Source organism: Thermobia domestica, chromosome 4 (assembly GCF_964235325.1).
Source record: "Thermobia domestica chromosome 4, izTheDome1.hap1.1, whole genome shotgun sequence".
NCBI classification, from domain to species: Eukaryota; Metazoa; Arthropoda; class Insecta; order Zygentoma; family Lepismatidae; genus Thermobia; species Thermobia domestica.
The window spans coordinates 305,973,697-306,001,418 of NC_137457.1; the positions used below are offsets into that span (position 1 = coordinate 305,973,697).

Sequence of the window (27,722 nt, forward strand, 5' to 3'; positions counted from 1 at the left end):
ATCACAATAGACTAAGAACGGTAATTGATAGCGAGCAGCTGTTTCCTTCAATCAATCATGCTTCCTAAGAGTATACGTCATACTAAAACCGGAAGTGATAGACATATGTCATACTAAAACCGGAAATGATAGACATCTGCTACCACTTCCGGTTTCAATATTAATTATTTGAGAAAACAATACCATACAAATTCTCCGGGTGTGGTGTACACGTGACACTGTTGCTTTTTTGTTTAATAGAGAATTTGTTTAAAAAGGTGGTTAATGCACGTGCTTTGTATGCCCGTAATCCGGATTCGATTCCCGGTGGGGAAACTTACCTCAGACACAAACCAGTGTAGTGACTGATTCCACCTCAGACATTAAGTCCTTATACAATCTCATACAATCTCGGTACTGAAAAAAGACATTAAACTCAATCAAATATAAATGGAAATGAAATGAAATCTTTGCGTTTTACGTCCCACGGTTATGCCATTTAGGCTAAACGAGACAATGATGATGAGTAATGAATGAAATGGTAGAATGAAGAAAGCGGGGAAAAAACGGGAGAACCCCGAGGAAACCCACGCACACTGTGTTTGTCCACCACAAAGTTCACTTTGCGGGGATCGAACCCGGGACCCCAAGCACCAGAGGTGAACGCTCTACCACTGAGCCACCGTGGCCCCTAAACTTCTAACGAGACCTGTCCGGTTCACTGGGACAGAATCTTCAAACCAACACACAGAATAAAATGACAAACGTAACACTGAAAGTTTAACTTCGATCTGCCTCAACTTGAATCGTACAATATTTATAGTGTTCTCTAGTACTGATGTAAGAGGGCCGCGGTGGCTCAGTGATAGTGTATTCGTGGGGCATTAAGGTGGACAAACACGGTGTATGTAGGTTTTCTCGGGGTTCTCTCTTTCTTCCCACTTTCTTCATTCCACCATTTCATTCATTTCTCATCACCTCCTTTAGCCTAGCAGGTATAATCGTGGGACGTAAAACTTAAAGCTTCCATTTTTTTTTCTAGTAGAGATCTACTTACAAGTGATGCAGTGACTCACCGAATCCCCACTTTTGTCTTGATCATCTGGTTCTGGTCTGACCCGGTGACTCAGACAGATCCAGATCCGGACAGACTTAATAACTCAAAAGCAGCCAAAATTCAGTATCTTCCGTTTTACAGTATTACAGCCTTTCCAGAATTTTATACTGTATTAATAATGTGCACTACTCTCGAATTGGAATAATATCTGATTTTCGGTGTGACATTTCTTAATCAAAAACACCATATTTTGACTATTTCTAATATAATTTCATGGTTATTGTTCTTCTTGTTCTGAAAATAATGCAGTGATTTTGAATGCATACTATACAAAAGAGATTTAACAAAGTAATTTTGAGCTCAAGTGATACGTCTTGTATCTACACAACATGCTTTTCAGGCTCGTTCGATTCCAGTTTGATGACCTCTTCATAAGAAAAAAATGCAACTCTTCTTTTCTGTTTCTTACGGGTTTATACTCTGATAGATCTTTCAGAGCAAATTTTGTAGTTATCTTTCAGCGCAAATATTGTAGTTATCTTTCAGTGTAATGCTTTGACACATACACAGGTGCACACAACGAGAAAGCAAAAATATAGGTTAAGTTAGAAAAGTGAGAAAGAGCGGAGGTAATTGTGTGTGTAAGGAATGCATTACCAGCATCATACATACTTTTCAAGTGTATCACAGTGTTCCGTCGTCTCCGGGATCTGACCAGGTTATGGGTCTGTCTGGGTCACCGTGACCCGTTTCATCTTTGCTACCTACAATAGAACTATAGTGAAATAAGTGCTCAAAGTTTGTATGAAACTCTCGTCCTTTATTCAAAACAAAAATTTTAACTTTGTTTACAGTGGAAACAAAATAAACAAAATTTAATTATATTCAGTGCATTTTTTGCAGCAAATGTATTTATCACGAAAAAATGAAAAGAAAAAGAAAATAAATTATAAGCTCATACGTTCAAGTATCTTGAACTTATGTATCGTAGCGCGGTCTGTTAAACGATACGGTGCATCTTCCATCATCAAATCTGAAACAATGCCCATCGCTTGTGCATATTGAGGTGGAAATCTGCAGTTCTTGACATGATATATCGCCAGCAGACTTAGCAAAATGGTCCTCATATTCTGATCCTCCTTGGCTAATGCCAGTTTCCTTCCATCGAAGCAAACGCATGCATCCAAAATACTATCTGCAGAAGCATGGATCACAGCGAAAGGATCGTCGCCAGCGCAATTTTCGCAACATTTGTCGAAGTTATCAGCATCCTAAAAAGAAATGGGGGAGAATTGAGAAATTATGAGCAGTCAATGTTAAATAGGGTCAAGTGGGTCTATTTTGAGACAAAAAATAAAAAAAAATAAAATAAAAATTTTGCTATAACTCTTGTATTATTAATACTAGGAAAACAAAAAGTCAGAACACAGTGAATTGAGATCTCTATTAGATTATATAACCTGAATGTCATATTTCGAAAGGAATTCTGCATTTTAAAAAATGAAAACAATGTATCATAATAGCCCCGCACTTGGGGCTATTATGAGATATTATTGGGGCTATTATGGGACATGCTTCTTACTCAGGCTCAGGTGGTCATACGAATGATAATGGGTATTGTAAGACAATAGGAGGGCGCGGTGGCTCAGTGGTAGAGCGTTCATCTCCGGTGCTTGGGGTCCCTGGTTTGATACCATCTCACGTCGTGTGGACTTTGTGGTGGACAAACACCGTGCTCTTGGGTTTTCATGGGGTTCTCTCGTTTCCTCCCATTTTCTTCCTTCCACCATTTCATTCATTTCTCATCATCACCGTCTTCTTTAGCCTAACTGGAATAACCGTGGTACGTAAAACTCATAGATTTCATTTCATTTCATTTGTAAGACAATAGCAGGTATCTTGTGACAGAAAAAGAAGTTTTGTAACACTGTGATCGATAGTTTTTTCTTTTTACAGTATTTATTCAAAATCAGTACTACCAAGTCCAGAAAATCATAGAAATCTTAACTGCATGGTTTTTGTATTTTTTTAAAAATGACCTACTGATCCAGTAAACATTTATTTCACACAAAGTTTTCTTTGTTTCTGCCAAGTTTTTCATTTTAACCCTTTTCCGACTGTCGGGACTTTTAAGTCCCATCTTCTTTACACATACATTATTTCTCTTGTATGCGTTATAATGTCGAAGCCGAACCGCCTGACGGGACTCCCGAGTCCCCTTTCACCTCAGCATTATTCAGCAACAATTGAAGCAGAATTTATTTTTATATAGTCTAATGTACCCTCAATGTACTATATTTTACCATCATATCAAATTATAGTAAAAAAATAAATTCAGCCGGAAAAGGGTTAAAAATGAGGATTATGTTGATAAACACTCGAAGCTTTGAAGAATAGGCTAGTTATTATTGACGACACATAATTAGTTGCTTATATTATTGTGTTATTTATCTAGATAATGATACGCACACTTTTGTATATTGTATAATAATACTAACAACAACAAAAAATTAGTACATAAACAGAACAGCAGTGCATTTCAATGCTCATAACAGTTGTCTCACGATAGTTCCGAGAACTATCTCATACTAACCCCATGTCTTTGACAGTTCCTAGCTTCCCCCCTCCCCTCAAGCTGCTTGAGATGTGGAATTTTTTGGTCATTCTGCTACCCCTTAATTACTATCTACTAATAGTTTGAATTTTTGGTTTTATCATGTATAGTTTGAGAGTTATATTAAAAGTTTTCTTGGTAGAGAACAAAGTTTTTTTTTTGTCACAAAATGGAGGGTTTGGGAAGTTTTTTTTTTTTTTAACAATTAGTCAGTAACCAAGAATGTTTTCCATATATAGGTATACTAAATCACTGAATAGACCAACATTTAGTACTTTTTACAAGTCTCTAGTATGCATAGTTGAAAGTTTCATCTGAAGTGGAGGAGAAATTTATGGTTTGTTAGAGAGGAGGAAACTATTTTTAGAAAACACAATTCTTTATTTTCCTACGACTTGATAATCTTAGCATGTGATGTAACTATACGACGACATATAGAAAGTTTCCTACCTGACACAAATATCGCAACCACTAGGATTAAGCCGTTAATGGTGTAAAATGAAATGAAATCTTTCAGGTTTACGTCCCACGATTATGCCGGTTAGGCTAAAGGAGACGGTGATGATGAGTGATGAATGACATGGTGGAATGAAGAAAGTGGGAGGAAACGGGAGAACCCCGAGGAAACCCACGAGCACGGTGTTTGTCCACCACAAAGTTCACTTGGCGGGGGCTGGGATCGAAGCCGGGACCCCAAGCACCAGTGGTGAACGCTCTACCACTGAGCCACCGCGGCCCGACACCGTTAATGGTGTGTAATGCCATCTATGGAATATAATGGATCAGTTTCAACTAGCTAGCTCCATCAGTTCGTTGGAGTCAGTCATTTGAGTCAGCCACAGTCTTTCACCACAGTACCCCACTCTACAGCCAGATTCAGCACTGCAATATTGGCAAAAGAGCCGTTTGAACTGGAGTACTCCTAGGGAAGAGGATGTCAGTTCAACGCACAGCGGCTGATTCAAACGACCGCCTCCAACAAGCCAACACAGCTAGACAGTTGAAACTTCTGCGTTATTTACTCCATAGATTCCATTATATGCTATGAATGGTGTTGGGAATTGAAACTGGGAACTAAGTGCCACTGAATGTTGCATATACTCTTATTTGTGTATGTATTAGTAAGTGTGAATCTATGCAAAAAAAAAAAAATATATATATATATATATATATAGTTGATAATGTTATTCTCTTGAATCTGAAGCATTTTACTCGTTGATACATGAATCTCTCATTTAGGTAATGAACAGTGGCGAAATTTGGTAAGAGGCCCTGAGGCCCGGCCTACCCATTTACCTTCAGAAATTATAATTTATAATTAATTCATTTTCGGTGCACACAATGTATGATAATTTTGCAAGTTGAAATAATATTTTATTGTTCGATAAAGAAATAGTGGTTAGCACCACTGCTGGGAGGCTCACCGAACAGTGTCTCAGGCTGCAGTAGAACTACCGCCAAGCTACTCAGAAAATTACGCAAGAGAACGTGTTAGTAATAACCTGCTAAAAAGACCGATCTCAGCGCTTATCAACTTTCATTTCTACATAATACTTTCCTCTCGAGACCTTCGATTTCGATTCGATATGTCAAAACAAATAAAAAGGAAGAAAACGTGGGGGCCCCATTCCGTACAAACTGTGCTTAGTTTTGCGGACTCAAACGCAACGCAAAAGCTGGAACAAGCAATTCTAAATGTTCTACGCCTATTATTACAAACTAATTCCTCATTTTCCCGTTTCGTTGACACAAACTCGTACGAAATCAGACTCGTTATATTCATTAGAATTGAGTAGTGAATGTGGGTTTTTTGAGATTTTGAGTGATTTTTTTTTTTCATTTGCAAAAGTGAATGAGAGAAAATACCAGTTAAGTGGAGAATTATGAACATAATATAATTCCTATTAAAAATCCTCTATGTCAGTGGTCTTTTGAAAATTAATGTGTTATTAAGGAACGAAGGCTAACCTCCTGTGTTGAAAATAGAACAAACAGGCAAGAGAGTTCTGCATGCATTGATACGAACATTTATTTGTAGTTGTTGACATATACAGAGCAGCGTGTGAAAAAAATATTTAAGTCTGATTCTGTTTTTAAAGGGGAATCAAGTGACATACAAAATGACTTGACTGAATGCTTGTCAAGTGTTTTGAACAATATAATTAAAGATGAAATTTTACAAGCAGAGTTTGTTTCAGTATAATTAGACGAACCATTAGTAAAACAAACAAATTTCCTATTATAGGTTGCATTTTAACCCTTATCTCTATTAAAACCGCAAGTAATACTGTTATTTCTCCATTGAAACCGGAAGTAATACCGTTATCCTTACATTGAATCCGGAAATAATAACGTTATTCCTTCATTGAAACCGGAAGCAATACCGTTATCTTCCATTGAAAGCGAAAGTAATACCGTTATCCTTACATTGAATCCGGAAATAATAACGTTATTCCTTCATTGAAACCGGAAGCAATACCGTTATCTTCCATTGAAACCGGAAGTAATACCGTTATCCTTACATTGAATCCGGAAATAATAACGTTATTCCTTCATTGAAACCGGAAGCAATACCGTTATCTTCCATTGAAACCGGAAGTAATACCGTTATCCTTACATTGAATCCGGAAATAATACCGTTATCCCTCCGTTGAAACCGAAAGTAATATCGTTGTCTTCTATTAAAACTGGAGTAATACTGCTATCCCTAAATTGAAACCGGTGCACCCCGATGGTAATGCTGCTATCCCTCCACTGAAACCGGAAGTAGTAATGCTATCCCTCCATTGAAACCGAAATAAGGTTATTCTTTATCGAAGCCATAAGTAATGTTGCTATCCTACCATTGAAACCGGCAGTAATACCGCTATCCCTCCATTGAAACCGGAAGTATTACTGCTATCCTCCTTTTGAAACCGGAAGTAATGCCGTTATTCGTGCATTAAAACCGTAAGTAGTAAATCTTTACTTCCAGTTTTAATATTTGCGTTTTGAAGTTTCCCAATCTGAAACAGAATTTGTGTGCTTAAAGTTCTCTGAACTCGGTTGAAAACATATTAGCCTACTGAAATTATTACGTGTTTAAACTCCTTTAGATTTTAACGAGAGAAATAATTCAATAAAAATAAATAAATATAGAAAAAATAAGTTACCAATTAGCAATAATATCTTTAAAGGATTCGGAATCCAATTAACAAATTCAATGCCTCTCTGTGTTACGACATAGAAAAGCCTCTTATTTTAGTATTTAAGTAAGCTATAGACACACATTTTAATCTCTCCATGACGCCCACCAACTTTTAATTGAGGAATCTATAATCTCCTTTGAAATAAGCACAATCAAATTTCCAATACACAGCTACTTTCTTAAGTAATTAACTTCAGAATGAAGGTTGCAAAATCCTTTATATAAGTGTTATTTGTAAATTATATTGGAAACACTACGGCGAAGTATCGTGTTACCTTTCTTTGAATCTTTTGATTCCTTTTGACACATTTTGTGCATTAAAATGTTAGAGAGTAGATGAAAGAGAAAGATACATGGGCTTGTTTAGAATTAAGCATTATTGCACTCAAAATTCAAGATCTATTCATTCACAACTTCATATCTTTACACCTAAGATTTTTTTATCTTTCTTTGTGTGTGTTCTTTTTGGATCAAAACATCCAATATATTTCAATCAAATGGAGAACTACATATAATGTAGCCAAACACCAAAAAATCACTTAACACAGTATGATGTGCTTATTCCGTAGAAAATACGAAAACTCGATTTAGGGGCCGTTCAAAAATTTTGTGGCCCGTGATTCAAAAACTAATTATTGGCCAAGATCGCAATCTTTTGATCCATTTTTAGTTTCCTTAACATTCTTGTTTTTTTTTGTTTTGTTTTGTTTTTTTTTAATTTTAGTATGACCTCCAGATTGTCTTTTTAATTTACAAATCTTGTTTAGTTCAAAGTTGACTAGTTCATCAGGCTGATTTAGATGTTATGGATTGGTCGCCGCGCAGGCCTGCAACCTAGGAAGGGGTAAAGAGGACAGCTATCCCTAAATTTTCGCTACTCCCTGCGTCATTATGTGCTATACAAAAGTACAAGATGACTTTTTTTTGTCAGGTTTGCACTCACTCGAGATCGCTATCTTCTATGTACAACAGTACATGTATATGTGTAATTTTGGGTCATAAGATATTCCAAATATGTACTAGGCTGGCTGATTTTTACTATCAGAAGAAGAGAAAGAAATGTTTTAAATAATATGATTGTCAATATATAAAGATATTCAAATGTTTCAAAAATAATAAGTCTTTTGAACGTCGTTGTCAGGACAACCAGGTACAAATAAATGGAATTAAACTACGGAATGGAATGTGTATTATTTAATGGCTCGAATTTATTATTAAAAAAAAGGAACCAGAGTGATTTAATCGTTGTTTATGGTGCCGAAACCCGGGAGTGGAAAGTATCGTTTTCGAAGCATAGTAAAAATCGATCAAGATTGAGCCATACATTAATTGTACTTTTCTAAGAAGTGGCCGAATTATATATCGGAACAAGATGAATGTTACCGATAGTGAAACATTTGAATATCTTTATATATTGACAATCATATTATTTAAAACATTTCTTTCTCTTCTTCTGATAGTAAAATTCAGCTAGCCTAGTACATATTTGGAATATCTTATGACCCAAAATTACAAATATACATGTACTGTTGTATATGAGGCTCACGCAAGGTCGATTCTCATTAGGTTATGAGGCCCCTATCTCTTACGATTTTTTCCGAGAATCAAAATCTTAACGTGTATGGCATCAGATCGCATGTTATTTCCTATGTTCTTGAACTATCGTATGAAATTTCTCGTGTTTAGAGCATGCTTCGTAAGATTTCGATTTAAGCAGCATCAGGGAGAGAGAAAGTGAAAACAAATTTGTTTTCTATCCGCCAACCGTATGTGAGTGAAAGACCAAAAATACTCGACAAAATGAAGGGTGGTGCAGGGACTGATTAGGTATGATTTTGCTAATTTATCTTCTGACTTTTATGCTTGTTTTAGAGGTGTGCAGTTTAACAATATAGCGCCTAGTATCAATTTCAGTAGGATGTGCAGTGTAGTTACGTATATGGCACAAAAGGGTAGGATTTCCTACAAAATGCGTCGTTAACATTTCTTCTTAGATAATTCCTAAGGTATTTCCTAGGATTTACCTCATAGTGTATAGCAGGCCTCCTCGGTGGTCTTGTCACTAGCGTGCATGCCTTTCATTCACGTAGTCTCGGGTTCGATTGCCGGAGGGCAATTCTTGAAATTTGAACGCATTACACTCAGAAACGCGCGAAGGATTTTTTTAAGGAGGAAGGAAGGAAAAGACCGACACATAAACGAAATCGCGAATATACACAGCTTAATGCTCTTAGTACTTCAAGTAAAACAGCAATTATTTACGCATATTACAGACTTGTTTTAACTACAGTAAGTATATTCAAGTACTGTAGTGTGTAAGGCGATCAAATATGTTTTGATATGTATTTCGAAGAGCCGAACCGCTTTCGAAAATCTAGGGTAACAATTCTACCCAACTAAGCGGTTATAATTACAGCGGTTTAGATTCCATCTTAAAATTGCAGGCCAACGTCTCATATAGCTTCGGTGCTGAAAAGGGACGCTAAACTACAACTAACCTACTTCATTGGGCTCGTGGTCCCTAAAACACCAGGTCTACTATCCTCAACTGGGCTCTCTCGAAGTAAAATTCTGGGGTGTTGTCTATTTATGCAGCGGATTGTGATCTTACACATGCTTGCGCTCAAGTTTTGAGCTTAAGAACCGGGCTTGTGCTCGATCTAACTCAAACTCTGGCTCGTTGTCCATTTATGCAGCGACCTTGTTCATATACTACATGCTTGCGCTCAATTATTGAACTCAAAAACCGGGCTCGCGCTCGCTATAACTCAAACTCTTACTCGCTGTTTATTTATGCAGCGATTGTGATCGTATATGTGCTTCCGCTCAATTACTGATACTCGAGAACCGGGCTCGCGCTCACTCGAATCAAACTGTGGCTGGCTATCCATTTATATAGCAATCGTGTTCATATAGTGCTCGCATTCAATTATTGATACTCGAGACGCGAATTTGTATTTCCAAATGCTTACTTTATATAGTTCTGATTGCATGTGAGACAGACTCAGGAGATGGTGTGCATCCATTATTGAACGCCAAAGCTTTGGAGAAAGAATAATCCGAGAGTTTTGGGAAACATGAAAGATAATTAGAATGTTTGAATCACTTACTGTTGTTACCCGGATGACACAGTATCTCATGGTTCTTTTTCTTCTTTGTGTGGAGGTTCTCCACTCAAATTCTGTCCAGGCGTGTATTAGTGTTCTTTCAGTCTGAAAAAGAAAAAAATCAGAAACATCGTTATCCGTCCCAGTAACTTCTACTATTATTAATCCAGTATTTTAAAAATATATATAGAGAAGCATCATTATCCGTTCCAGTAACTTCTGGTGTTATTAACTCAGTCTAAATAAAAATTATATACAGAAATGTCACTATTCATCCCAGTAACTTTTACTGTTATTAACTCAGTGTTAAAAAATCATGTACAGAAACATCATCATTATCCATCTCAATATCTTTCGCTGTTATTAACTCAGTCTAAAAAATCATGTACAAAAACATCATTATCCGTCCAGTAACTTCCACTGTTATTAACTCAGTCTAAAAAATCATGTACAGAAACATAATTATCCGTCCAGTAACTTCCACTGTTATTAACTCAGTCTAAAATATCATGTACAGAAACATTATCCGTCCAGTAACTTCCACTGTTATTAACTCAGTCTAAAAAATCATGTACAGAAACATCATTATCCATCTCAATAACTTTCGCTGTTATTAACTCAGTCTAAAAAATCATGTACAGAAACATCATTATCGTAACTTCCACTGTTATTAACTCAGAATATCGGCTTATATCTTATTTCGTCCATTTTAATTTTCCCTGAAAAACCAAGGATGGCTATATATCTTAGTGGTTTAGCTGAACTAATCCGATCGGAACCAAAGTTGGTATGGTGGTAGACCTTGGTCAGCAGTATATCGTCATTATAAGTATTCTGCCATTATTGGCAGGTCATTAGACGCAACTGAGAAGCTTCCATGCAAGGTCTTCAACTAACTTTTTGTTTTGTCTTCATGTACGATTTTTCGGTGTCGATATCGTCCATCCATCTCTTTCGCCTCTCCCTCTCTTTCGTGCCACCATACCCTCTACCCTTTACCACGTCCCTCAGGGTAGACTTCCTTCTTAGCCAATGTCTCGAACAGTTCCTCTCCCTCCTCTCAATAATACCTAATTTTTTTTTATTTTCTCCCCCACCATTCCTAACTGGGCCAGCTCTCCCATATGTGCCAAACGTGCACGTGCACGGGACGGCAAGTTTCGAGGGGCGATAAAAATCTGTCATAACTCTATATTATTTAAAATAAATATTTCTTGTTAGAAACATAAATATTTCTTGCTAGTTAAATTTACTAAGCTGACCTTCTATTTGAATACTTCATTCATAAATCATGTTTAGGTCGCATTAGTTTGTCACATGGACAGTGCTCAAGCAAATGGTCAAACAAATCCCAGCATGAATTGCGTGATTGTTGTCAAATACAAGAACTCAATTCTCAAACAGTAACGAACACCTGTTCCATTTATTTAGTTATCATAGTTTTGATATGAAAACTTAGTTTTTGTCACAAACAAGTTTGTTATCATTGAAGGTGAAAACAGTTTTTTTTTTAATATTTTAACAGATGTAGAGAGAAAATCAAGAAATCAAGATAAAAGAGTTAGTTGTACTGGAATTGCAAATTGATATATTGAGTAAAAGGATTACCATCTTTCCTCAGCAGGTGTTTGTTTTGTCTTTCACTAATATAATTGATTATTATTTAAAGAAAAAAAGGACAACGAGATTGTATTTGTTGTGTTTAGGCATTTCTGAGTGCGAGTGCTATTCTCTCTCCCCGTCACGGTTCATGGTGGGATAGCATACTTAAAACCGTGACTTCTTTCTGGAGAAAGTGGAGGCGACAAATAGTGCCATTACATAGGATGGCAAATTGCCTAGGGTGACCCTGTTTCTAACACCCTCTCGTTACCGCTCCACTCAGGCAATTGTGTCCATTCTTCTCCATAATCGCATTTGGAAAGCGTAAGAAACCAGCTATATAAGCGTCTGGAATATGTTGTGCAGGTATACGCTTCTTGAGCTGTAAGCAGTCGAACTTTTGTGTCATATTTTTAGAAAGCAAAGACCCAATACACCGAACTCATTCGATTGGAATCAAATTTAACATGGTGGCAGAGTTTGATTTGTTTATTAGCGTATGAAATATCACGTTGTGCAGTCTTTTGAGTTCACCAAAGTTGTGCGCAATTGAATTTCTGAAATTATTAGACAGAGCAAAACCAAAATAAATATGACAGTCTTGGACAGAAAACATAAGAATCTAATGGAGTACATCATTTTTTTTTTTTTTTTTTTTTTTTTACGACTATACGTATTTCACTTTGTATACACATTGAAACCGGTTTTCAAATACTAATATTGGTATGACATACGTTTCAATAGCAGATGAAGAAATTTTGAAATATTTTCCCTTATGTGAATGCCATTTCCAAACTTCAGAGAGCTCTGTGCAGATTTTACTCCTTCATCAAAAACTCTCTCCAAATATTTACAAACGTTGTATGTATTAAAGACCTTCCCGCAAGTTTTAATGATAGTGTCTGCTTTCGCTTAAGAGATATGTGTACTGTATACCTATGTATAGAAAAACAACGAGCGAAAGTGTATTGCTTTGGTTGAATCCGTGTTCAGTTACGGGGGATTTCGTATGCTATACTGCATTTTGTTTGTAATGTAATCCAATGTTTTCATATCGTGTTGGTTCCGACCGGTGTTTACAATGGAAGGGACGCTGTAAGGGAATTTTTCCTACAATTCCTCCCCTTTTTTCTAAAAATAAATCTCTTTTTCACCAATAAATCGAAAGTATACATCTATCCATTATACCGTATGAATTATATGCATTATGTAGTGATGCAATTCCTCGTTAGACACACACACACACAAAAATCTACTACGATAATTTACACAAAAATCTTTGTTTCTTCGTCCACTACATGAAACTATTTTGTACTAAAAGGTTTTGCTGCATAGACAATTCTTTAAATTATGAGTTTATCGACCCATAATGTTAAAAGTGTACTGATACAAAACATAAAACAGCAAACAAAACGAATCTGATTCAATTCTTTAGGGACAACTTTAAGTCTTTCTTCAGACAAAAAAATGGACAGCCTAAATATCATCCAAACGTATGATTGGGTATTGAATAGCTTTTTGACAAATTAACGTAAATAAGGCTTATAAACCACACTTGTCCAGATATTGTGTTTATATACCGCACCGCTCTCAATGGAACAATCGACTTCGTGTTTATATGCCACATCTGTCTAATGTTTAAAGGATGGTTATCAGTCTTTCTTAAAAATGATGAAATGGGCGACCTAAAAGCAATCCAAACCTATGATTGAATATTGAATTACTTATTTGACAAAAATAAATAAATAAATAAATAAATAAAATAGCAAATAAGGGCTTATAAACCACCTCGTCGTCTCCTTCCAGATTTTATGTTTATATTCCACACCGTCCTCAAAGATCAATCAGCTGTGTGTTTATGTGCCACACTTGTCTAAGTTCTAAAGGCAGTTGTCAAGCTTCCCTGAGATGCAAAAAAGAATGGATGCTCTAAAAGTCATCGAAGGCTATGATTGGATATTGAATGACTTGTTTGAAAAAAAAAATAGCAAATGAAGCTTGTAAACCACACTCGTCGTCTCCTTCCAGATTTTATGTTTATATTCCACACCTTCCTCAACAGATCAATCAGCTGTATGTTTATGTGCCACACTTATCTCAAAGTTTCAAAGGCAGTTGTCAAGCTTCCCTGAGGTGTAAAAAAAAAAAAAAAATGCCCTAAAAGTCATCGAAGCCTATGATTGGATGTTGAATGACTTATTTTACGCACACGATGCTTACCAACCATATCCCTCATCTCCGTCAGGTTTGTGTTTATGCATCACAGCGTCCTGAACGTAATGTTCAGTTGTGTTTATATACCACACTCATCTTGATAAAGTTAATTATCTGGTTTGTATCTCAATGCTAACACAATAAATGCAAGAAGATTACGAATACAAGCTAGAATGGCAAACAGTAGGTATAATTTTGATGAACGAACCTGTAGCTGTGTAAGTACATTTGTCATTGTATCTTACGATCTTAACTGATACCAGTGATTTACTAGAAAAAATTATTTACTGGAATGGTTTCAGTGCGATGGTTCACGAATCAATTTGTTACTGTATTGCGAAATAGTTAAGACAGCTTTCCGGAATAGCGCGCCAGTGTGTTCCGGCTCAGCTAAATCTTTGACTGATACGCATTTTAAAATTTGCATTTTTTTTTTTTAAATAGAAAAGTAAGCAAACTAGGATATTCCATAAGGAACTGAACAAACCTTGCATTATTAAGTGAATTTTACTATATACGGGTGTTTCTCAACCTTTCTCATTTTGTGGCAGATTATGTAACTTAATATCCGGCGGCGCATCTAAAGGATGCCCCATAAAGAAAACAACTTTTGAAATGGCTGCTATTTCTGTTCTAGTAAGTTGGCAGCACTGAACATTACACGATCTTCATCTGTTGTCTTTGTGAGTAGTAGTCACGGAACGCCGAATAACGCGTGAACGTCAACTGTTTCCTATACCCGTAGGAATGGAGCGCTTCACGACAGAACAGCGCTTGTTGTAATGAAAATTCAACTTATTACAAATGTTCCATCGTGAAGTATTCCATTTCTATCCGTATAGAAAACAGTTGACGTTCATGCGCTTTTCGGCGGTTCATGACTACTAACCACACAGACAACAGATGACGATCAAGCTCTATTCGGCGCTCCGTGACCATTAACCACAAAAAGACAACAGATTACGATCAAGCTCTATTCGGCGCTCCATGACTACTAACCACACAGACAACAGATGACGATCAAGCTCTATTCGGCGCTCCGTGACTATTAACCAAACCACAAAGACAACAGGTGACGATCAAGCTCTGTTCGGCGCTCCATGACTACTAACCACAAAGACAACAGATGACGATCAAGCTCTATTCGCTGCTCCGTGACTATTAACCACAAAGACAACAGATGACGATCAAGCTCTATTCGGCGCTCCGTGACTATTAACCACAAAGACAGCAGATGACGATCAACTCTAATCGGCGCTCCGTGACTATTAACCACAAAGACAACATATGACGATGAAGCTCTATTCGGCGCTCCATGACTACTAACTAAAGACCTGCACGGGCCGGGCTTGGGCGGGCTGACTTTGTTATTTCTTTGGGCCGGGCCGGGCTTGGGCGGGCCGATACTGTTATTCCTTTGGGCCGGGCCGGGCCGGGCTTGGGCTGGCCGACACTGATTTCTCTTCAGGTCGGGTTGGGCTGGGGCCGATCAATTGCAATTCTTTAATAATTATTGACTTTCGTTAAACGATAATTGGAATAAAGCCAAACGTTGAAGAAGTGTGTCCGTGAAAAATGTTACAAAGAATGCAATAGCTATTTACAGTTTGTGTTGCTTAGCGGCTCCACTTTCACTATAGAGGATTGCAGGCATTATGCGGTAAATTGAGCTCTGACCTTTACCTTCACTAAACTCAAAATATAACAAGAAGGGGTGGGAATGTTTTGTCTGTCGCTAAACAATTTTGCCATCTTTACTTTATGCTAAAAATCAATTAAGTTAGATTTTTGTTACAGGGAATGGAGTTTTTGTTCTCTGGATGACAGGCAAAGTTCTAGGAGGCAATGGTACCATTCCGGAGGCAAGCGTCAGTTTGTGAACCAGAGTTTAGGAAATGTTTCTGAGGTTAGGTCAAATTTAGTACTAAATTTTGAGAAAGATTGGGGCTCGAGCTAATTTTTATTAAAAATTTATCGGGCCGGGGTCGGGCTAAAAACTTTTAAAATTTATCGGGCCCGGGCCGGGCTTGGGCCAAGAATTTTAAAAAACTTATCGGGCCGGGCCGGGCTCGGGCCGAAAATCTCCAAAACTTTTCGGGCCCGGGCTGGGCCGGGCCTAGGTACGTTCGGGCTGGATTGGGCTCGGGCCGAAACATTCGGCTCGTGCAGGTCTCTACTACTAACCACAAAGACAATAGATGACGATCAAGCTCTATTCGGTGCTCCGTGACTACTAACCAGAAAGACGACAGATGAAGATCGTGTAACGTTCAGTGCTGCCAACTTACTAGAATAGAAATGGCGGGTATATCAAAACTTGCATTCTTTATGAGACACCCTTTATATAACGCTAAATTACGTTGTATTGATCATAAACGAACATTTCTTGCGGAAACACAACTGCTTGACTATCAACTAATGAAAAACAGTTAATGTTATCAATTAGAAGGATATGAATGATATACTTTCAATAAAGTTTGCGCTATATTCCGTAGTGTTCTAACATTCCCTACTGGCTCACCGTTTGAAAATAGTCGCTATAGACCTTATACATATATATTGTACGCTGCATTTGAAGAGAGAAAGAATGAATAAATAAATAAATACCTTATGAGCATAGTTCTTCCCCAAAAACACTTCCACTAAAGCTGTTAAGAAATTCTGGATACACGAAATTATTTCATGAAAACGTTTTTCTCCTAAATTATTCTTAAATTCATCAATTACCTAAAAATGAAAGAAAAACCATGAGAGAGAAACCGTTAAATATTTTGCAAGATTTTTGCAAGATAGAAAATATTGCAAAAATTATATGCAATTGTGACATAGTTCTAACAGTGACGGCATATACTACATATAATTTTACAATAAAAACAATAAGCTAGAGTCAAAATTAAGTGGAAATATTGCATGGTCATTAGATTTACGTATGTGCTCAAGAAGTGCATAAAAGATAAGTTGCAAGAGTTGATTAAAAGAAACGAACAGAAAAGTAACCTAATAAAAGCATTATAATAAAGTAACTTAGAGCATCTATTGTTTAAAAGCGAAATAAAGTAACTTACTGCATATATTTTTTAAAAGCAAAATAATGTAACTTAAAGGAATTATTGTTTGAAAGGAAGGATGAGAAGTTGGGGACTGTAAAGTAACTTAATTCTTTGAAAGCAAAATAAAGTAACCTACGTGATCTATTGTTTCAAACCAAAGTAAAATGACTTAAGGTATCTATAATTGTTTAGAAGCAAAATAAAGTAATTTACAGCATCTATTGTTTGAAAGCAAAATAAAGTAACCTACGTGATCTATTGTTTCAAACCAAAGTAAAATGACTTACGGTATCTATAATTGTTTGGAAGCAAAATAAAGTAATTTACAGCATCTATTGTTTGAAAGCAAAATAAAGTAATTTACAGCATCTATTGTTTGAAAGCAAAATAAAGTAACTTACAGCATATATTGTTTGAAAGCAAAATAAAGAAACTTACAGCATCTATTGTTTGAAAGCAAAATAAAGAAACTTACAGCATCTATTGTTTGAAAGCAAAATAAAGTAATTTACAGCATCTATTGTTTGAAAGCAAATTAAAGTAACTTACAGCATCTGTTGTTTGAAAGCAAAATAAAGTAACTTACAGCATCTGTTGTTTGAAAGCAAAATAAAGTAACTTACAGCATCTATTGTTTGAAAGCAAAATAAAGTAACTTACAGCATTTATTTTTTGAAAGCAAAATAAAGTAACTTACAGCATCTATTGTTTGAAAGCAAAATAAAGTAACTTACAGCATCTATTGTTTGAAAGCAAAATAAAGTAACTTACAGCATCTATTGTTTGAAAGCAAAATAAAGTAACTTACAGCATCTATTGTTTGAAAGCAAAATAAAGTAACTTACAGCATCTATTGTTTGAAAGGAAAATAAAGTAACTTACAGCATCTATTGTTTGAAAGCAAAATAAAGTAACTTACAGCATCTATTGTTTGAAAGCAAAATAAAGTAATTTGTAGCATGTATTGTTTGAAACCAAAATAAAGTACCTTACAGCATCTATTGTTTGGAAGCAAAATAAAGTAACTTACATGATGTATTATTTGAAAGCAAAGCAAAATAACTTACAGCATCTATTGTTTGAAAGCAAGGATGAGAAGTTGGACGCTGCATTATTTGTTGATTCTGTACTTCTCTCAGGCTTTGATTTCTTGTCCTTATTGTGTCATGGAGAATGTCTTTAATTGCTTTAATTTCTTTCTCATCTGCTGAGTATAATTTCTGAACAGAATCCGTTGACGTTACAGTTTCAGGTGCAGACTCAATGGCAGGCTCTAGAATTCTGTATTCCCTATGTAAATATGAATGAAGATATAGGTTTACTTTTGAATATTATAGAAATTTGTTTTAAAATGACTGTTTTATTACACTATGCTAACTGTAAGTATCGGAAGTCTTATACAGGGTCGTATCCAGAAGTAGTAGGACTAATTTTTTCCTGCGCGCGCGGAGCAATGCAGGAGGGTCTGCAAGGCCGGATGTTATGGAGGGGAGCCTTGGAAACAGGTGTCGACCGGCGGCAGTCGCCTGCGTGTGTTAGTTAAGTGTGTACCACTGTGTTAGTGACCTCCTGTTGTGACACCTCGTCGTCAGTTGCGATGGGGAGAAATTTGGAACAGCGGTACGTCATCAAGTTTTGCGTCAAACTGGGAAAATCAGCGACCGAAACCAAGGACATGCTTACGCAGGCCTATAAGGAGGATAGCATGATCCGCACAATCACCCCGTAAAAAGAAGGCCAGAATGTCGAAATCGAAAGTGAAATCGATGTTGATTGCATTTTTTGACCGTCGTAGCATTGTCCATAAGGAGTTTGTACCTCCTGGACAGAGTGTAAATGCAAGATTTTACGTGGAAGTGCTCACATGGCTGCGAAATCGGATCATACGCGTGCGACCAGAACTGGTGTGGAAATGGAAGCTCCACCATGTCAACGCGCAGTGCCACGGCGCGTGGATGCTGAGTGATTTCCTGACCAAATTCGGCGTTTCCACGTTGCCTCACCCACCTACAGCCCTGATGTGGCACCGCCGGACTTCTTCCTGTTCCCCCGTATCAAGAGGCGGCTCAAGGAGTATCGTTTCGACTCGGTGGAAGCGGTCCAAGCGGCGACGACGAGGGCGCTGAACAGCATCCCGGAGGACGACTTCCAGAAGGTCTTCGCGACCTGGAAGGCTCGGTACCAGAAGTGTGTGAATGCCCAAGGGGCCTATTTTGAAGAGTATGAAGTCGATGTACCAAAGAGTATGAAGTCGATTTACCGAGCGAAGTAGCTCAAGTGGTAGAGCGTTGGCTTCGCATTCGGGAGGTCGCGGGTTCGAATCCCGTTGCAGACCATCCTGACTGAGGTTTTCCAGGGTTTCCCTCAGTCCTACCAGGCAAATGCCGGGATGGTACCTACTAAACAGGCCCTGGCCGATACCTTCCCATTGTTATTGTTGTTGTATATCCAGTGTAAAATGGCCTCTGAGCTGTATCTGGTGATTGTTAAATAACTAACTAACTAAATAAATAAATAAATAAGTGTTCAATATATATTTTTTTTTAAAAAAAGTCAGTCCTACTACTTCTGGATACGACCCTGTATAACGGGTATATCCGTCCGTCTGACTGTCTGTATTTGCTTGTCGACAGAAGTCAGAGCAAAAAGGGCGTTTTCTTCGCAATTGATTTGAGCGTCATCAGAATAGGTTTCTTCTCCTCCAATAACCCTTTATTCCAACTAGAAATAGTAGAAATCAACCATTTCCGGTTTTAACGTTGATCACTGCAGAACAAAAACAGTAATAAATAATAAGAACCATATTTTTTTTTTCAATCAATTGGGTGTTCCAAAAATGTGTTCTATGTACACTCCAATCTCTGCTGAAACCGGACGTGGTAGAGCAAATAACAGTAAAAGACACCGAGAGATGCTTTTTAATATGGGCTCGGATTCCAAAAATAAGTTTCCTTTCGAGGGAAGAACGTGGACTAAAAGTATTTGATAATAAGATCTTGAGACGAATATTCGGACCCAACAGGAACGGAAGTGGGGAATGGCGCAAACTTCATACCGAGGAACTGCATAATTTATATCGTTTACCAAACATTATTAGGGTGATCAAATCTAGAAGGTTTAGATAGATAGGCAGATCATGTAGTTAGAATGAAAAAAAAAAGTAAGAACGCTTTCAAAGTTTTAATTGCAAATCCAATTGGAAAACGATCATTAGAAAGACCTAGGCAGAGAGAGGAGGACAATATTAAGATGGGTCTCGAAGAAATAGTAATACAAAGTAGAAATTGGATCCAGTTAGCTAAGAACAGAAGTCCAATGGAGAGCTTTTATGAACGCGGCATTGGACCTTTGGGTTCCATAGGCTACAAAGTTAATTAGTTAGAATCTATTTTTTAAAAAATGTCTCGCTGTCACTTAATGTTTTTGTTCTGACGCCTGTCAACAGATGGAGGAACGGACATAGGCGTTCTATAAGACTTTCTATAATTATACAAAGTATACTTTGGAAAGTGTGCCGTTCTATAAGACTTTCTATAATTATACAAAGTATACTTTGGAAAGTGTGCCGTTCTATAAGACTTTCTATAATTATACAAAGTATACTTTTGGAAAGTGTGCTGTTCTATAAGACTTTCTATAATTATACAAAGTATACTTTGGAGAGTGTGCCGTCCTATAAGACTGTCTATAATTATACAAAGTATACTTTGGAAAGTGTGCCGTTCTATAAGACTTTCTATAATTATACAAAGTATAGTTTGGAAAGTTTGCCGTTCTATAAGACTTTCTATAATTATACAAAGTATACTTTGGAAAGTGTGCGAATAGTGGACATTTACTTTAACCGCGTATCAGAAGTAATAGTCACATCGTAGCCTAGTGATTAGAGACGTCCGCGTGGTCCCGGCTTCGATTCCCGGCCGGTGCTTCTAAATTTTCGGCGTCCACCCAGCGTCGTGAAGCAAACTGGGAAGCTTACGTGAATAAAAGTCATGACGACTACTAGATCTAAAAAAGCTCCCTATACGCCTGTTAGAAACAGGACGACGTAGCGCGCTAACCACTAGTTCAGCCGATCTCTAAAAGATGGCGTTGGAGTGGCTCAGGTCAACAAAAAGGACTGTTACTCCAAGTGGTTCTTGTTTTTTTCGTATCAGAAGCAACAATTAATACAGCATTTATAGCAATTAATAGTTTGGGATGTTCTAACGTCATTTAATTGTGATTCATCTTATTTCTTTTCGTCATTTGTAAGAGCGATTTTTTCGTACAATAACAATCCAATTATTTCCTTATTTTGAATTGGGACGGAGGAAACCATATACAGGGTGTTTCAAAACAACACCGACAACATTTGGCAGATGATTCCTGACACCAAAGTAAGACAAAAAGTATAGACCAACCTGGGTACAGAAATCCGTCATTTCGGAGTTATAGGCTGCCGTAAATATTAAAAAAAAAAAATCTTTAAAGGCCCATAGCTCCAAAACTATGGGACCTACCGTAGTCGGATCAAGACTTCACTTAGAAACTAGTATCTGCACTATCCAAATATCCATGTTTCAGAATCTTACGATACTCCCGCAACAATTTTTATAGAGGTAGTTGGAGAGTACCTCAAATTAACTTATATGCCGGTAGCCAACCCCCTTCTATAAAAATTGTTGCGGAAGTACCGCAGAATTCTCAAAAATGTATTTTTGGATAGCGCACATATTAGTTCCAAAGTTAAGTCTGGACTCGTCTACGGTAGGTCCCATAGTTTTGGAGCTATGGACCTTTAAAGTTCATTTTTTTCAATATTTTCGGGAGCGTATAACTCCAAAAGGAAGCATTTGTACATCCAGGATGGTCTATACTTTTTGTCTTATCTTGGGTGTCAAGAGTCAGCTCCAAAACGTTGTCGGTGTTGTTGAAACACCCTGTATATAATATTCAAAGTATGAACCCCACTCCAAAAAGCCTATGATCTTGACTATACAAAAGTATCCAATGATAGGGTTTTTTTAAAAAAATAAAAAAGAGATATGAACCATTAACTCTAATTCTACGTAAAAAGAACAAAAATTGAGCATCATAGAAGTATTCAATATCATGGTCACAAAACATGAAAGCTTTCAATCCTTCGACCCACCGGAAGATCATTCTCATAAATTATTCTGTAAGTGTTAAAAGGGTAACGGATTTTTTAAATGTAATGCTTAAGCGATTTATAATCTTTCTAAATAATTTATTTAAAAAAAATAATTACATGAACTCTATTAATGTAATGTATATGACTATATACGGACATGTTTCACTAACAGAATTTATAATTATTTAATAACAACTTTGTGGAATTTATAATGTAAATGAGCATTATATTTAAGAATTGATAACACTCCATAATACATATTTTTTTTACAACATATGCTAACATTAATATACTTAGTAAGTTAAAAGTTCTGAAAATATGTACTCATTAGTCTTTAAAAAGAAGGTTTTTTTTGAAATGATGTATTACTTTTGTTTTGCACGGTAATCCGTGGTAGAGCACTTAGTTCCTGTGCGTGCGGTCCCTGGTACGACCTCCGATTAACTAAATTTGTGGTTGACAACATCGTGTCCGTGGGTTTTTTCGGAGTTCTCCCATATCCTCCCACATTCTCATTCCATTAACTGTTCTATCATCATTCATTTGCTTTAATCGTAGTCTCCCTTAGCCTAGAGGACATAATCGTGGAACGTTAAACCAGGGCCGTGCCGTGGGGGGACGAGTGGGGCGACAGCCCCGGGCGCCGAAGTAAAGGGGGCGAAAAATTCGAGAGAGAGAAAAGGAGAAAAGATAGAAAAAATGCTTGGAATATATGTATGGGGGTGCCGTCGTATACTCTCGCCCCGGGCGCTAATTTTCCATGGCACGCTCTGCGTTAAACTGAGATATTTCCTTTCAAAGATTTTTTTTAAAAAATAGTCAATTGAAGGACATAAAGATAGGGGCTTCATTAGTGTACCTAGGCGATCAGATCCCACTGAATTTTGTAGAATTTCTTATTTTAACAGCTACAATTCAAAGTTTAACAAAACCAGCGGTCTCACTCAAACTAAACAATCGAATTCACGGCTTTTTACGGTCCAAAAAATGTTCGATTTGACGCTCAAAAAGCTTATTTTAAAAGTAACTTTCACTGACTGCACAATGATAATAAAAACCGTCTGGCAGTCGGTACGTTGCAGTAGAATAATTAAAGTTGTCCTCGTTGAGCCTCCTGATGTCAACTGTACATGCAAGAAATGGGAAAAACATTTTAAAATTTAGAATTTCTTTTCCGACTTTTATTTTCTTTTTATAAGTTTATTTTTCTAATAATTTGTAAACATTTTCTAGATTTTTCAAGGTTTGGTAACAAAATTCTTTTTTTTTTCGTTTTTTTTTCATAGTGTAAGAAATCCATGGCTTATTCTCGGTGAGGATAGGTACCCTATAAAAATATTATCAAAACAGGAAACTCCGTGAAACAACAAGGGAGTAGAGGGATCAGTGGACAACTTCATCTCAGGTGTGAGCATGGGTACTCGAAGAAAAATTTTTAGGGGGGCATCATATATTACGTTTCGTATATATACTGGTTGCTATATTTCTTTTCGTATTTTGTATTTGTATTAAGAAAATCTTAAGAAATGTAAGTTGTTCTTATATACATTTTCGTGAGCCAGGGAGGCCGGGCCTCCCTTCTCCCTTCAGGCGGCCATGGGTGAGGGATACGAAGTTCGATCCGAAATCACAGTTTGGGGTTGACAACATAAATGTTTGTATTCGGGGGGGGGTTGCCCTGTTTCTTCCCGTATTTTTACTCCACTAATTCATTTTCATTCACCGTCTGTCTTCTTTAGTCTAAAGCACATACAGCAACGTAAAACTACAAATTTCATTTCATATGAGACTACAGCGGGCTATGGCCGGTATGAGTTCTGTGATTGGTTGCTACACGTCGCTTCCTATCAGCGCTGTTTTTGGTTTTATATTTTGGGATTATGTACTTCTTTATTCCAAGTACCTCCGCGATTCCGTATTTACTTCAATATGAGCACCTTCATAAAGAAAATAATGTCCATTTTGAGAATTCGTATAATTTGCGGATATAAGCACCCCTATACGACCCCCAGAGAGTTACATTTTACTTTAGCTCAAGTGGTAGAGCGTTGATTTCGCATTCGGGAGGTTGTGGGTTCGATTCCTGCTGCAGACCATCCTGACGGTTTTTTAAGGGTTTTCTTCAGTTCTACCAGGCAAATACTGGGATGGTGCCTACAAAACAGGCCCTCGCTGATACCTTCCCAAATCCTTACCATTGGTGTTGTTATTGTTAGATATCCAGTATTAAAAAAAAAAGGCCTCTGAGCTGTATCTGGTGATTGTTAAGTAAATAAATAAATAAATAAAGCTCGCACTTATACATGTAGTGTTATGAACTAAAAAAATTAGAACTTGACGGTATCAACATTTTCAACTCACTTTCCTTCTCTATTCTTACGGTATTTTGACACAGAAAAATCAAACAATGGCTGTATGTTTTTAAATGTGCAATTTCATTTCCATCTTCAGATGGGCAGGCCGCAGAAGGTAACACCTTCTCTTGGGCTAGTGGCATCGAATTAACAGTAAGTAAGGAATTTGAGATGGGTACAAGATTTGTTATACTTATTTATTCATTCGTGCTTGTTATTCAGACATAATAACGTTATGAGAGAGCACATGAGGTAAATGATGAAGTGAGGTGCAATGAACAAAACACAAAGAGATTTTTTTTTGTAAAACAAGGGTGTTATCTTCTGCTCTGGGGCTACTCAGAGTGGATGTAAACATTTGGAGCCCTGTTAATGAAAACGGAGTGCAGTAATGAAGTCATTCCATAGATGTATGGATGACGACTATAAGTGCGACGATGAGGGTGGAAATCTGTGGCCTGTTCACATGCATAATTTGCAAGAAGATGGTCGACTGGCGAATAAGCGTAACGTGGTAATGCTGGAGTCTGTTCGAGAAGCTCAGAGAATTGAATGTGTGCGTCTTTGATGCGATGGTGAATATAGCAAGAGCGAAAGCGGTTTGAGATGTTTAAGAAGTGTCGGTATTTTCTAATTAACGATTATATTACAATAAATCTAGTCACTTGTTACCAACATTCCCAAATCATTGTACACTTATGATTGAAGCATTCCTCCAATTAATGTTGTATGGCACATTTCAGTTCTGTAAACCGTGATTCCACTGGTAATTTAATACAAATGTGCCATACAGCGTTGGTCGGGGAAATACTTGAATTGTACAGTCATGTCCAAAATGATTGTCGCATATCTATAACTGTCTTGCTGTGGAAATATGATTTGATAATGATTTTGCAGAGTACATTTAATATTGTTACTATGTGTATAATCAGGAAATGTATATTTGTGGTAAAATTCATAGGAAAAGAATTATAAATACGAAAAATAGAATGAGTAAAACCAAATGTTGCTAAGTGGTCAAGAAGAAAGTTCTTTCGTTATATTTTCCTTATTTACTGCTTTTTTGACATGAAATTTACCAGATACATGTCTTTGCCAATTATACACATACTAACATTATAAGAAATACCGGGCGAAATCGTTATCAAATTATATTCCTACAACAACATATTTATAGACATGCGACAATCATTTTGGACATGAGTGTACATTGTAAAAATAAAGCTAAAACAGCAACAATAAAGCAACCTTAAAAACACACACAATTGAATAGCAACCATGAGATTAAAAGCACCTCACAAGAAGGCCAAACATATTAAAAATAAAAAGGAGCGCTTATGTTCGAGTGAATACGATATTTCAAACGCAGGCTAAACACTTGAAAATGTTTGCCTAAACATGCTACTTGATTGATTTATTAGACATATAATGGGAACTGACATGCTAATCACACTACTAAGATAAAAATACGTTTAAATAATTTTTAAAGATCAGCTTCAAAATTCCCTGATTTTCCAGTTCAGTGACAAACTTTAAAGTTGATTTAAAGGGACAAGTTTTGCCAATAGATGACACTACAATCTATGACTCTCTCTGTCATGTTTTTTTTTTGTTTTGTTTTTTTTTTTTTTTTACTTTTCGCGAAAATTTACAATTTTTCTTACAAATTTCAATCTACAGACTTCAAATTTTTAGAGAAGGAACTTCATATCACGTTAAAGGCAACAATCCGTGCCGATTTTTTTTATTTAGAATTTTCTTCATTGTTGAAATGGCTTGATTGTTGAAATGGATATCCAAACCTTTTAAGAATGCAACTGTTTCAACAATAATGAAAATTCTAAATAAAAATCGGCACGGATTGTTGCCTTCGATAGATTATGAAGTTTCTTCTCAAAAATTTTAAATCTCTATATTGAAATTCGTAAGAGAAATTGTCAATATTCGTTAAAGGTAAAAGAATATATGAGAGAGATACAAAGACTGTAGTGACATCTATCTGCAAAACTTGCTTGTTTACACCAACCTTAAATAAATTGAAAATATGAAATATTTCTTACCTCATCATTGTCCTTCTCCCGGTTCGTCGTTTCTCTTCATAGATGAAAATTGGACTTGTCGTTAAGGCTTGCCTTTCATCTAATGTCTCCTTTGCCGTATCTTTCTTCTGATTTTGCTCCGTAGCTGGAAAAGGATACGAAGAACTTCGAAGAGAACGCCTCCGAGTTAGAAACTCATTTGTCAGAGCATTCTTTCCAGAATTTTTCGCTGGATCAAAGCCCACATTTTCTGAAAACGATTCACCTGCTTCCAGTATGTCTGATTTTATTGCCTCAGTCCTATTGTTTTGAACTGGAACGAAGGTCGATTCTTTGTTCCGTATTCTTCTAGATCTTCGATTTTCACCTGGAATACTACTACTGAAGTCATTTGTAGAATTAATTTCACTCATTATTCTATCAAACATTCTGGTACGTCTTCGTTCTTTTACAGGACTTATTATTAGCGAATTTTCGCTCGTTGATTCATTTGCATGATACAAGAACTCGGTACGCTTCCTTCTCTTCTGCTCAGAACTTGAACTTTCCATTGTCGGGTCATCTTCGACTCTAGCTTGATGCTGCTGCTTCTCAATTACAAAATTGTTTAATTTCGTACCAGCAGGGTTATTAGATTGTTTTGGTTTATGACCTAAATCTTCACATAACTGTGATCTACAATCTTCGGACTCTGTTATTTCATTTTTGCGTCCTGTGAATGGTTGTGTTATGAATAATTTTGTGCTTTGTGATACTACAGCATCAGGTGCCACATCAGTATGGCCTGCAGCATTAACGGTTGTTGTTTTGTCAGAACTTGCTTGAGCGGCAGCGTTTAAATTAAGCTTCTCTCGTTTAATATTTCCCAACATTTTTGGTAGAGTTGCATCTTGTAATAGGACAGAATCAGTTATCTTATTTGGTTGATCTTCAGTAGTAATAGTGAGGGATTGCCCTGAACTAGTTTGAACAGAAGCATTTAACCTGTTTCCTGAGTTTTGTTCTGATTTAATAACAGTACTTGGGAGCATTTCCGATTTCTCTTCATCGACTGGAGCACGTGATGATCTTAAGTCGTATGCATTTGAAATCATTGGTTCGAATGGCAATCTCTTACGACCCGTCTTCCAAAGTGCTAGAGGATTCAGTCGTCTTAAGCTAGACTTGTCATAGCTTACATGTTCAGGTTTTTTCTTCCTTTGCGATCTTAATCTTCGAATTCTACAACTCAGAGCCTTTGTGAATGTCCGCTAAAATGTTTTTGTTAGAATACAGAGAGAAATGGATTAGAAGAAAAAAATAAAAAGATACTTAAAAATATTATTTTAATAATGACTATTGAATTTGTAAGATATTAATCCCGATTACCGATTTGCCTGGTCGAT

General features: G+C 36.8%; 1 protein-coding gene across 1 annotated transcript in view; it reads right to left on the reverse strand.

Moving 5' to 3' along the window:
- Positions 1 to 1,811: 1,811 nt before the first annotated feature.
- Positions 1,812 to 27,722, reverse strand: part of LOC145684277 (uncharacterized) — a 63,368-nt gene continuing 37,457 nt past the window's right edge. The window contains exons 5-9 of the mRNA XM_081756422.1: positions 26,359 to 27,587; positions 17,878 to 18,100; positions 16,368 to 16,487; positions 9,948 to 10,049; positions 1,812 to 2,307 (exon numbers count right to left, since the gene is read on the reverse strand). Coding sequence (XP_081612548.1) covers positions 1,984 to 2,307; positions 9,948 to 10,049; positions 16,368 to 16,487; positions 17,878 to 18,100; positions 26,359 to 27,587 — 1,998 coding nt within the window. The 3' untranslated portion in view covers positions 1,812 to 1,983. The remainder of the gene's footprint in view (positions 2,308 to 9,947; positions 10,050 to 16,367; positions 16,488 to 17,877; positions 18,101 to 26,358; positions 27,588 to 27,722) is intronic.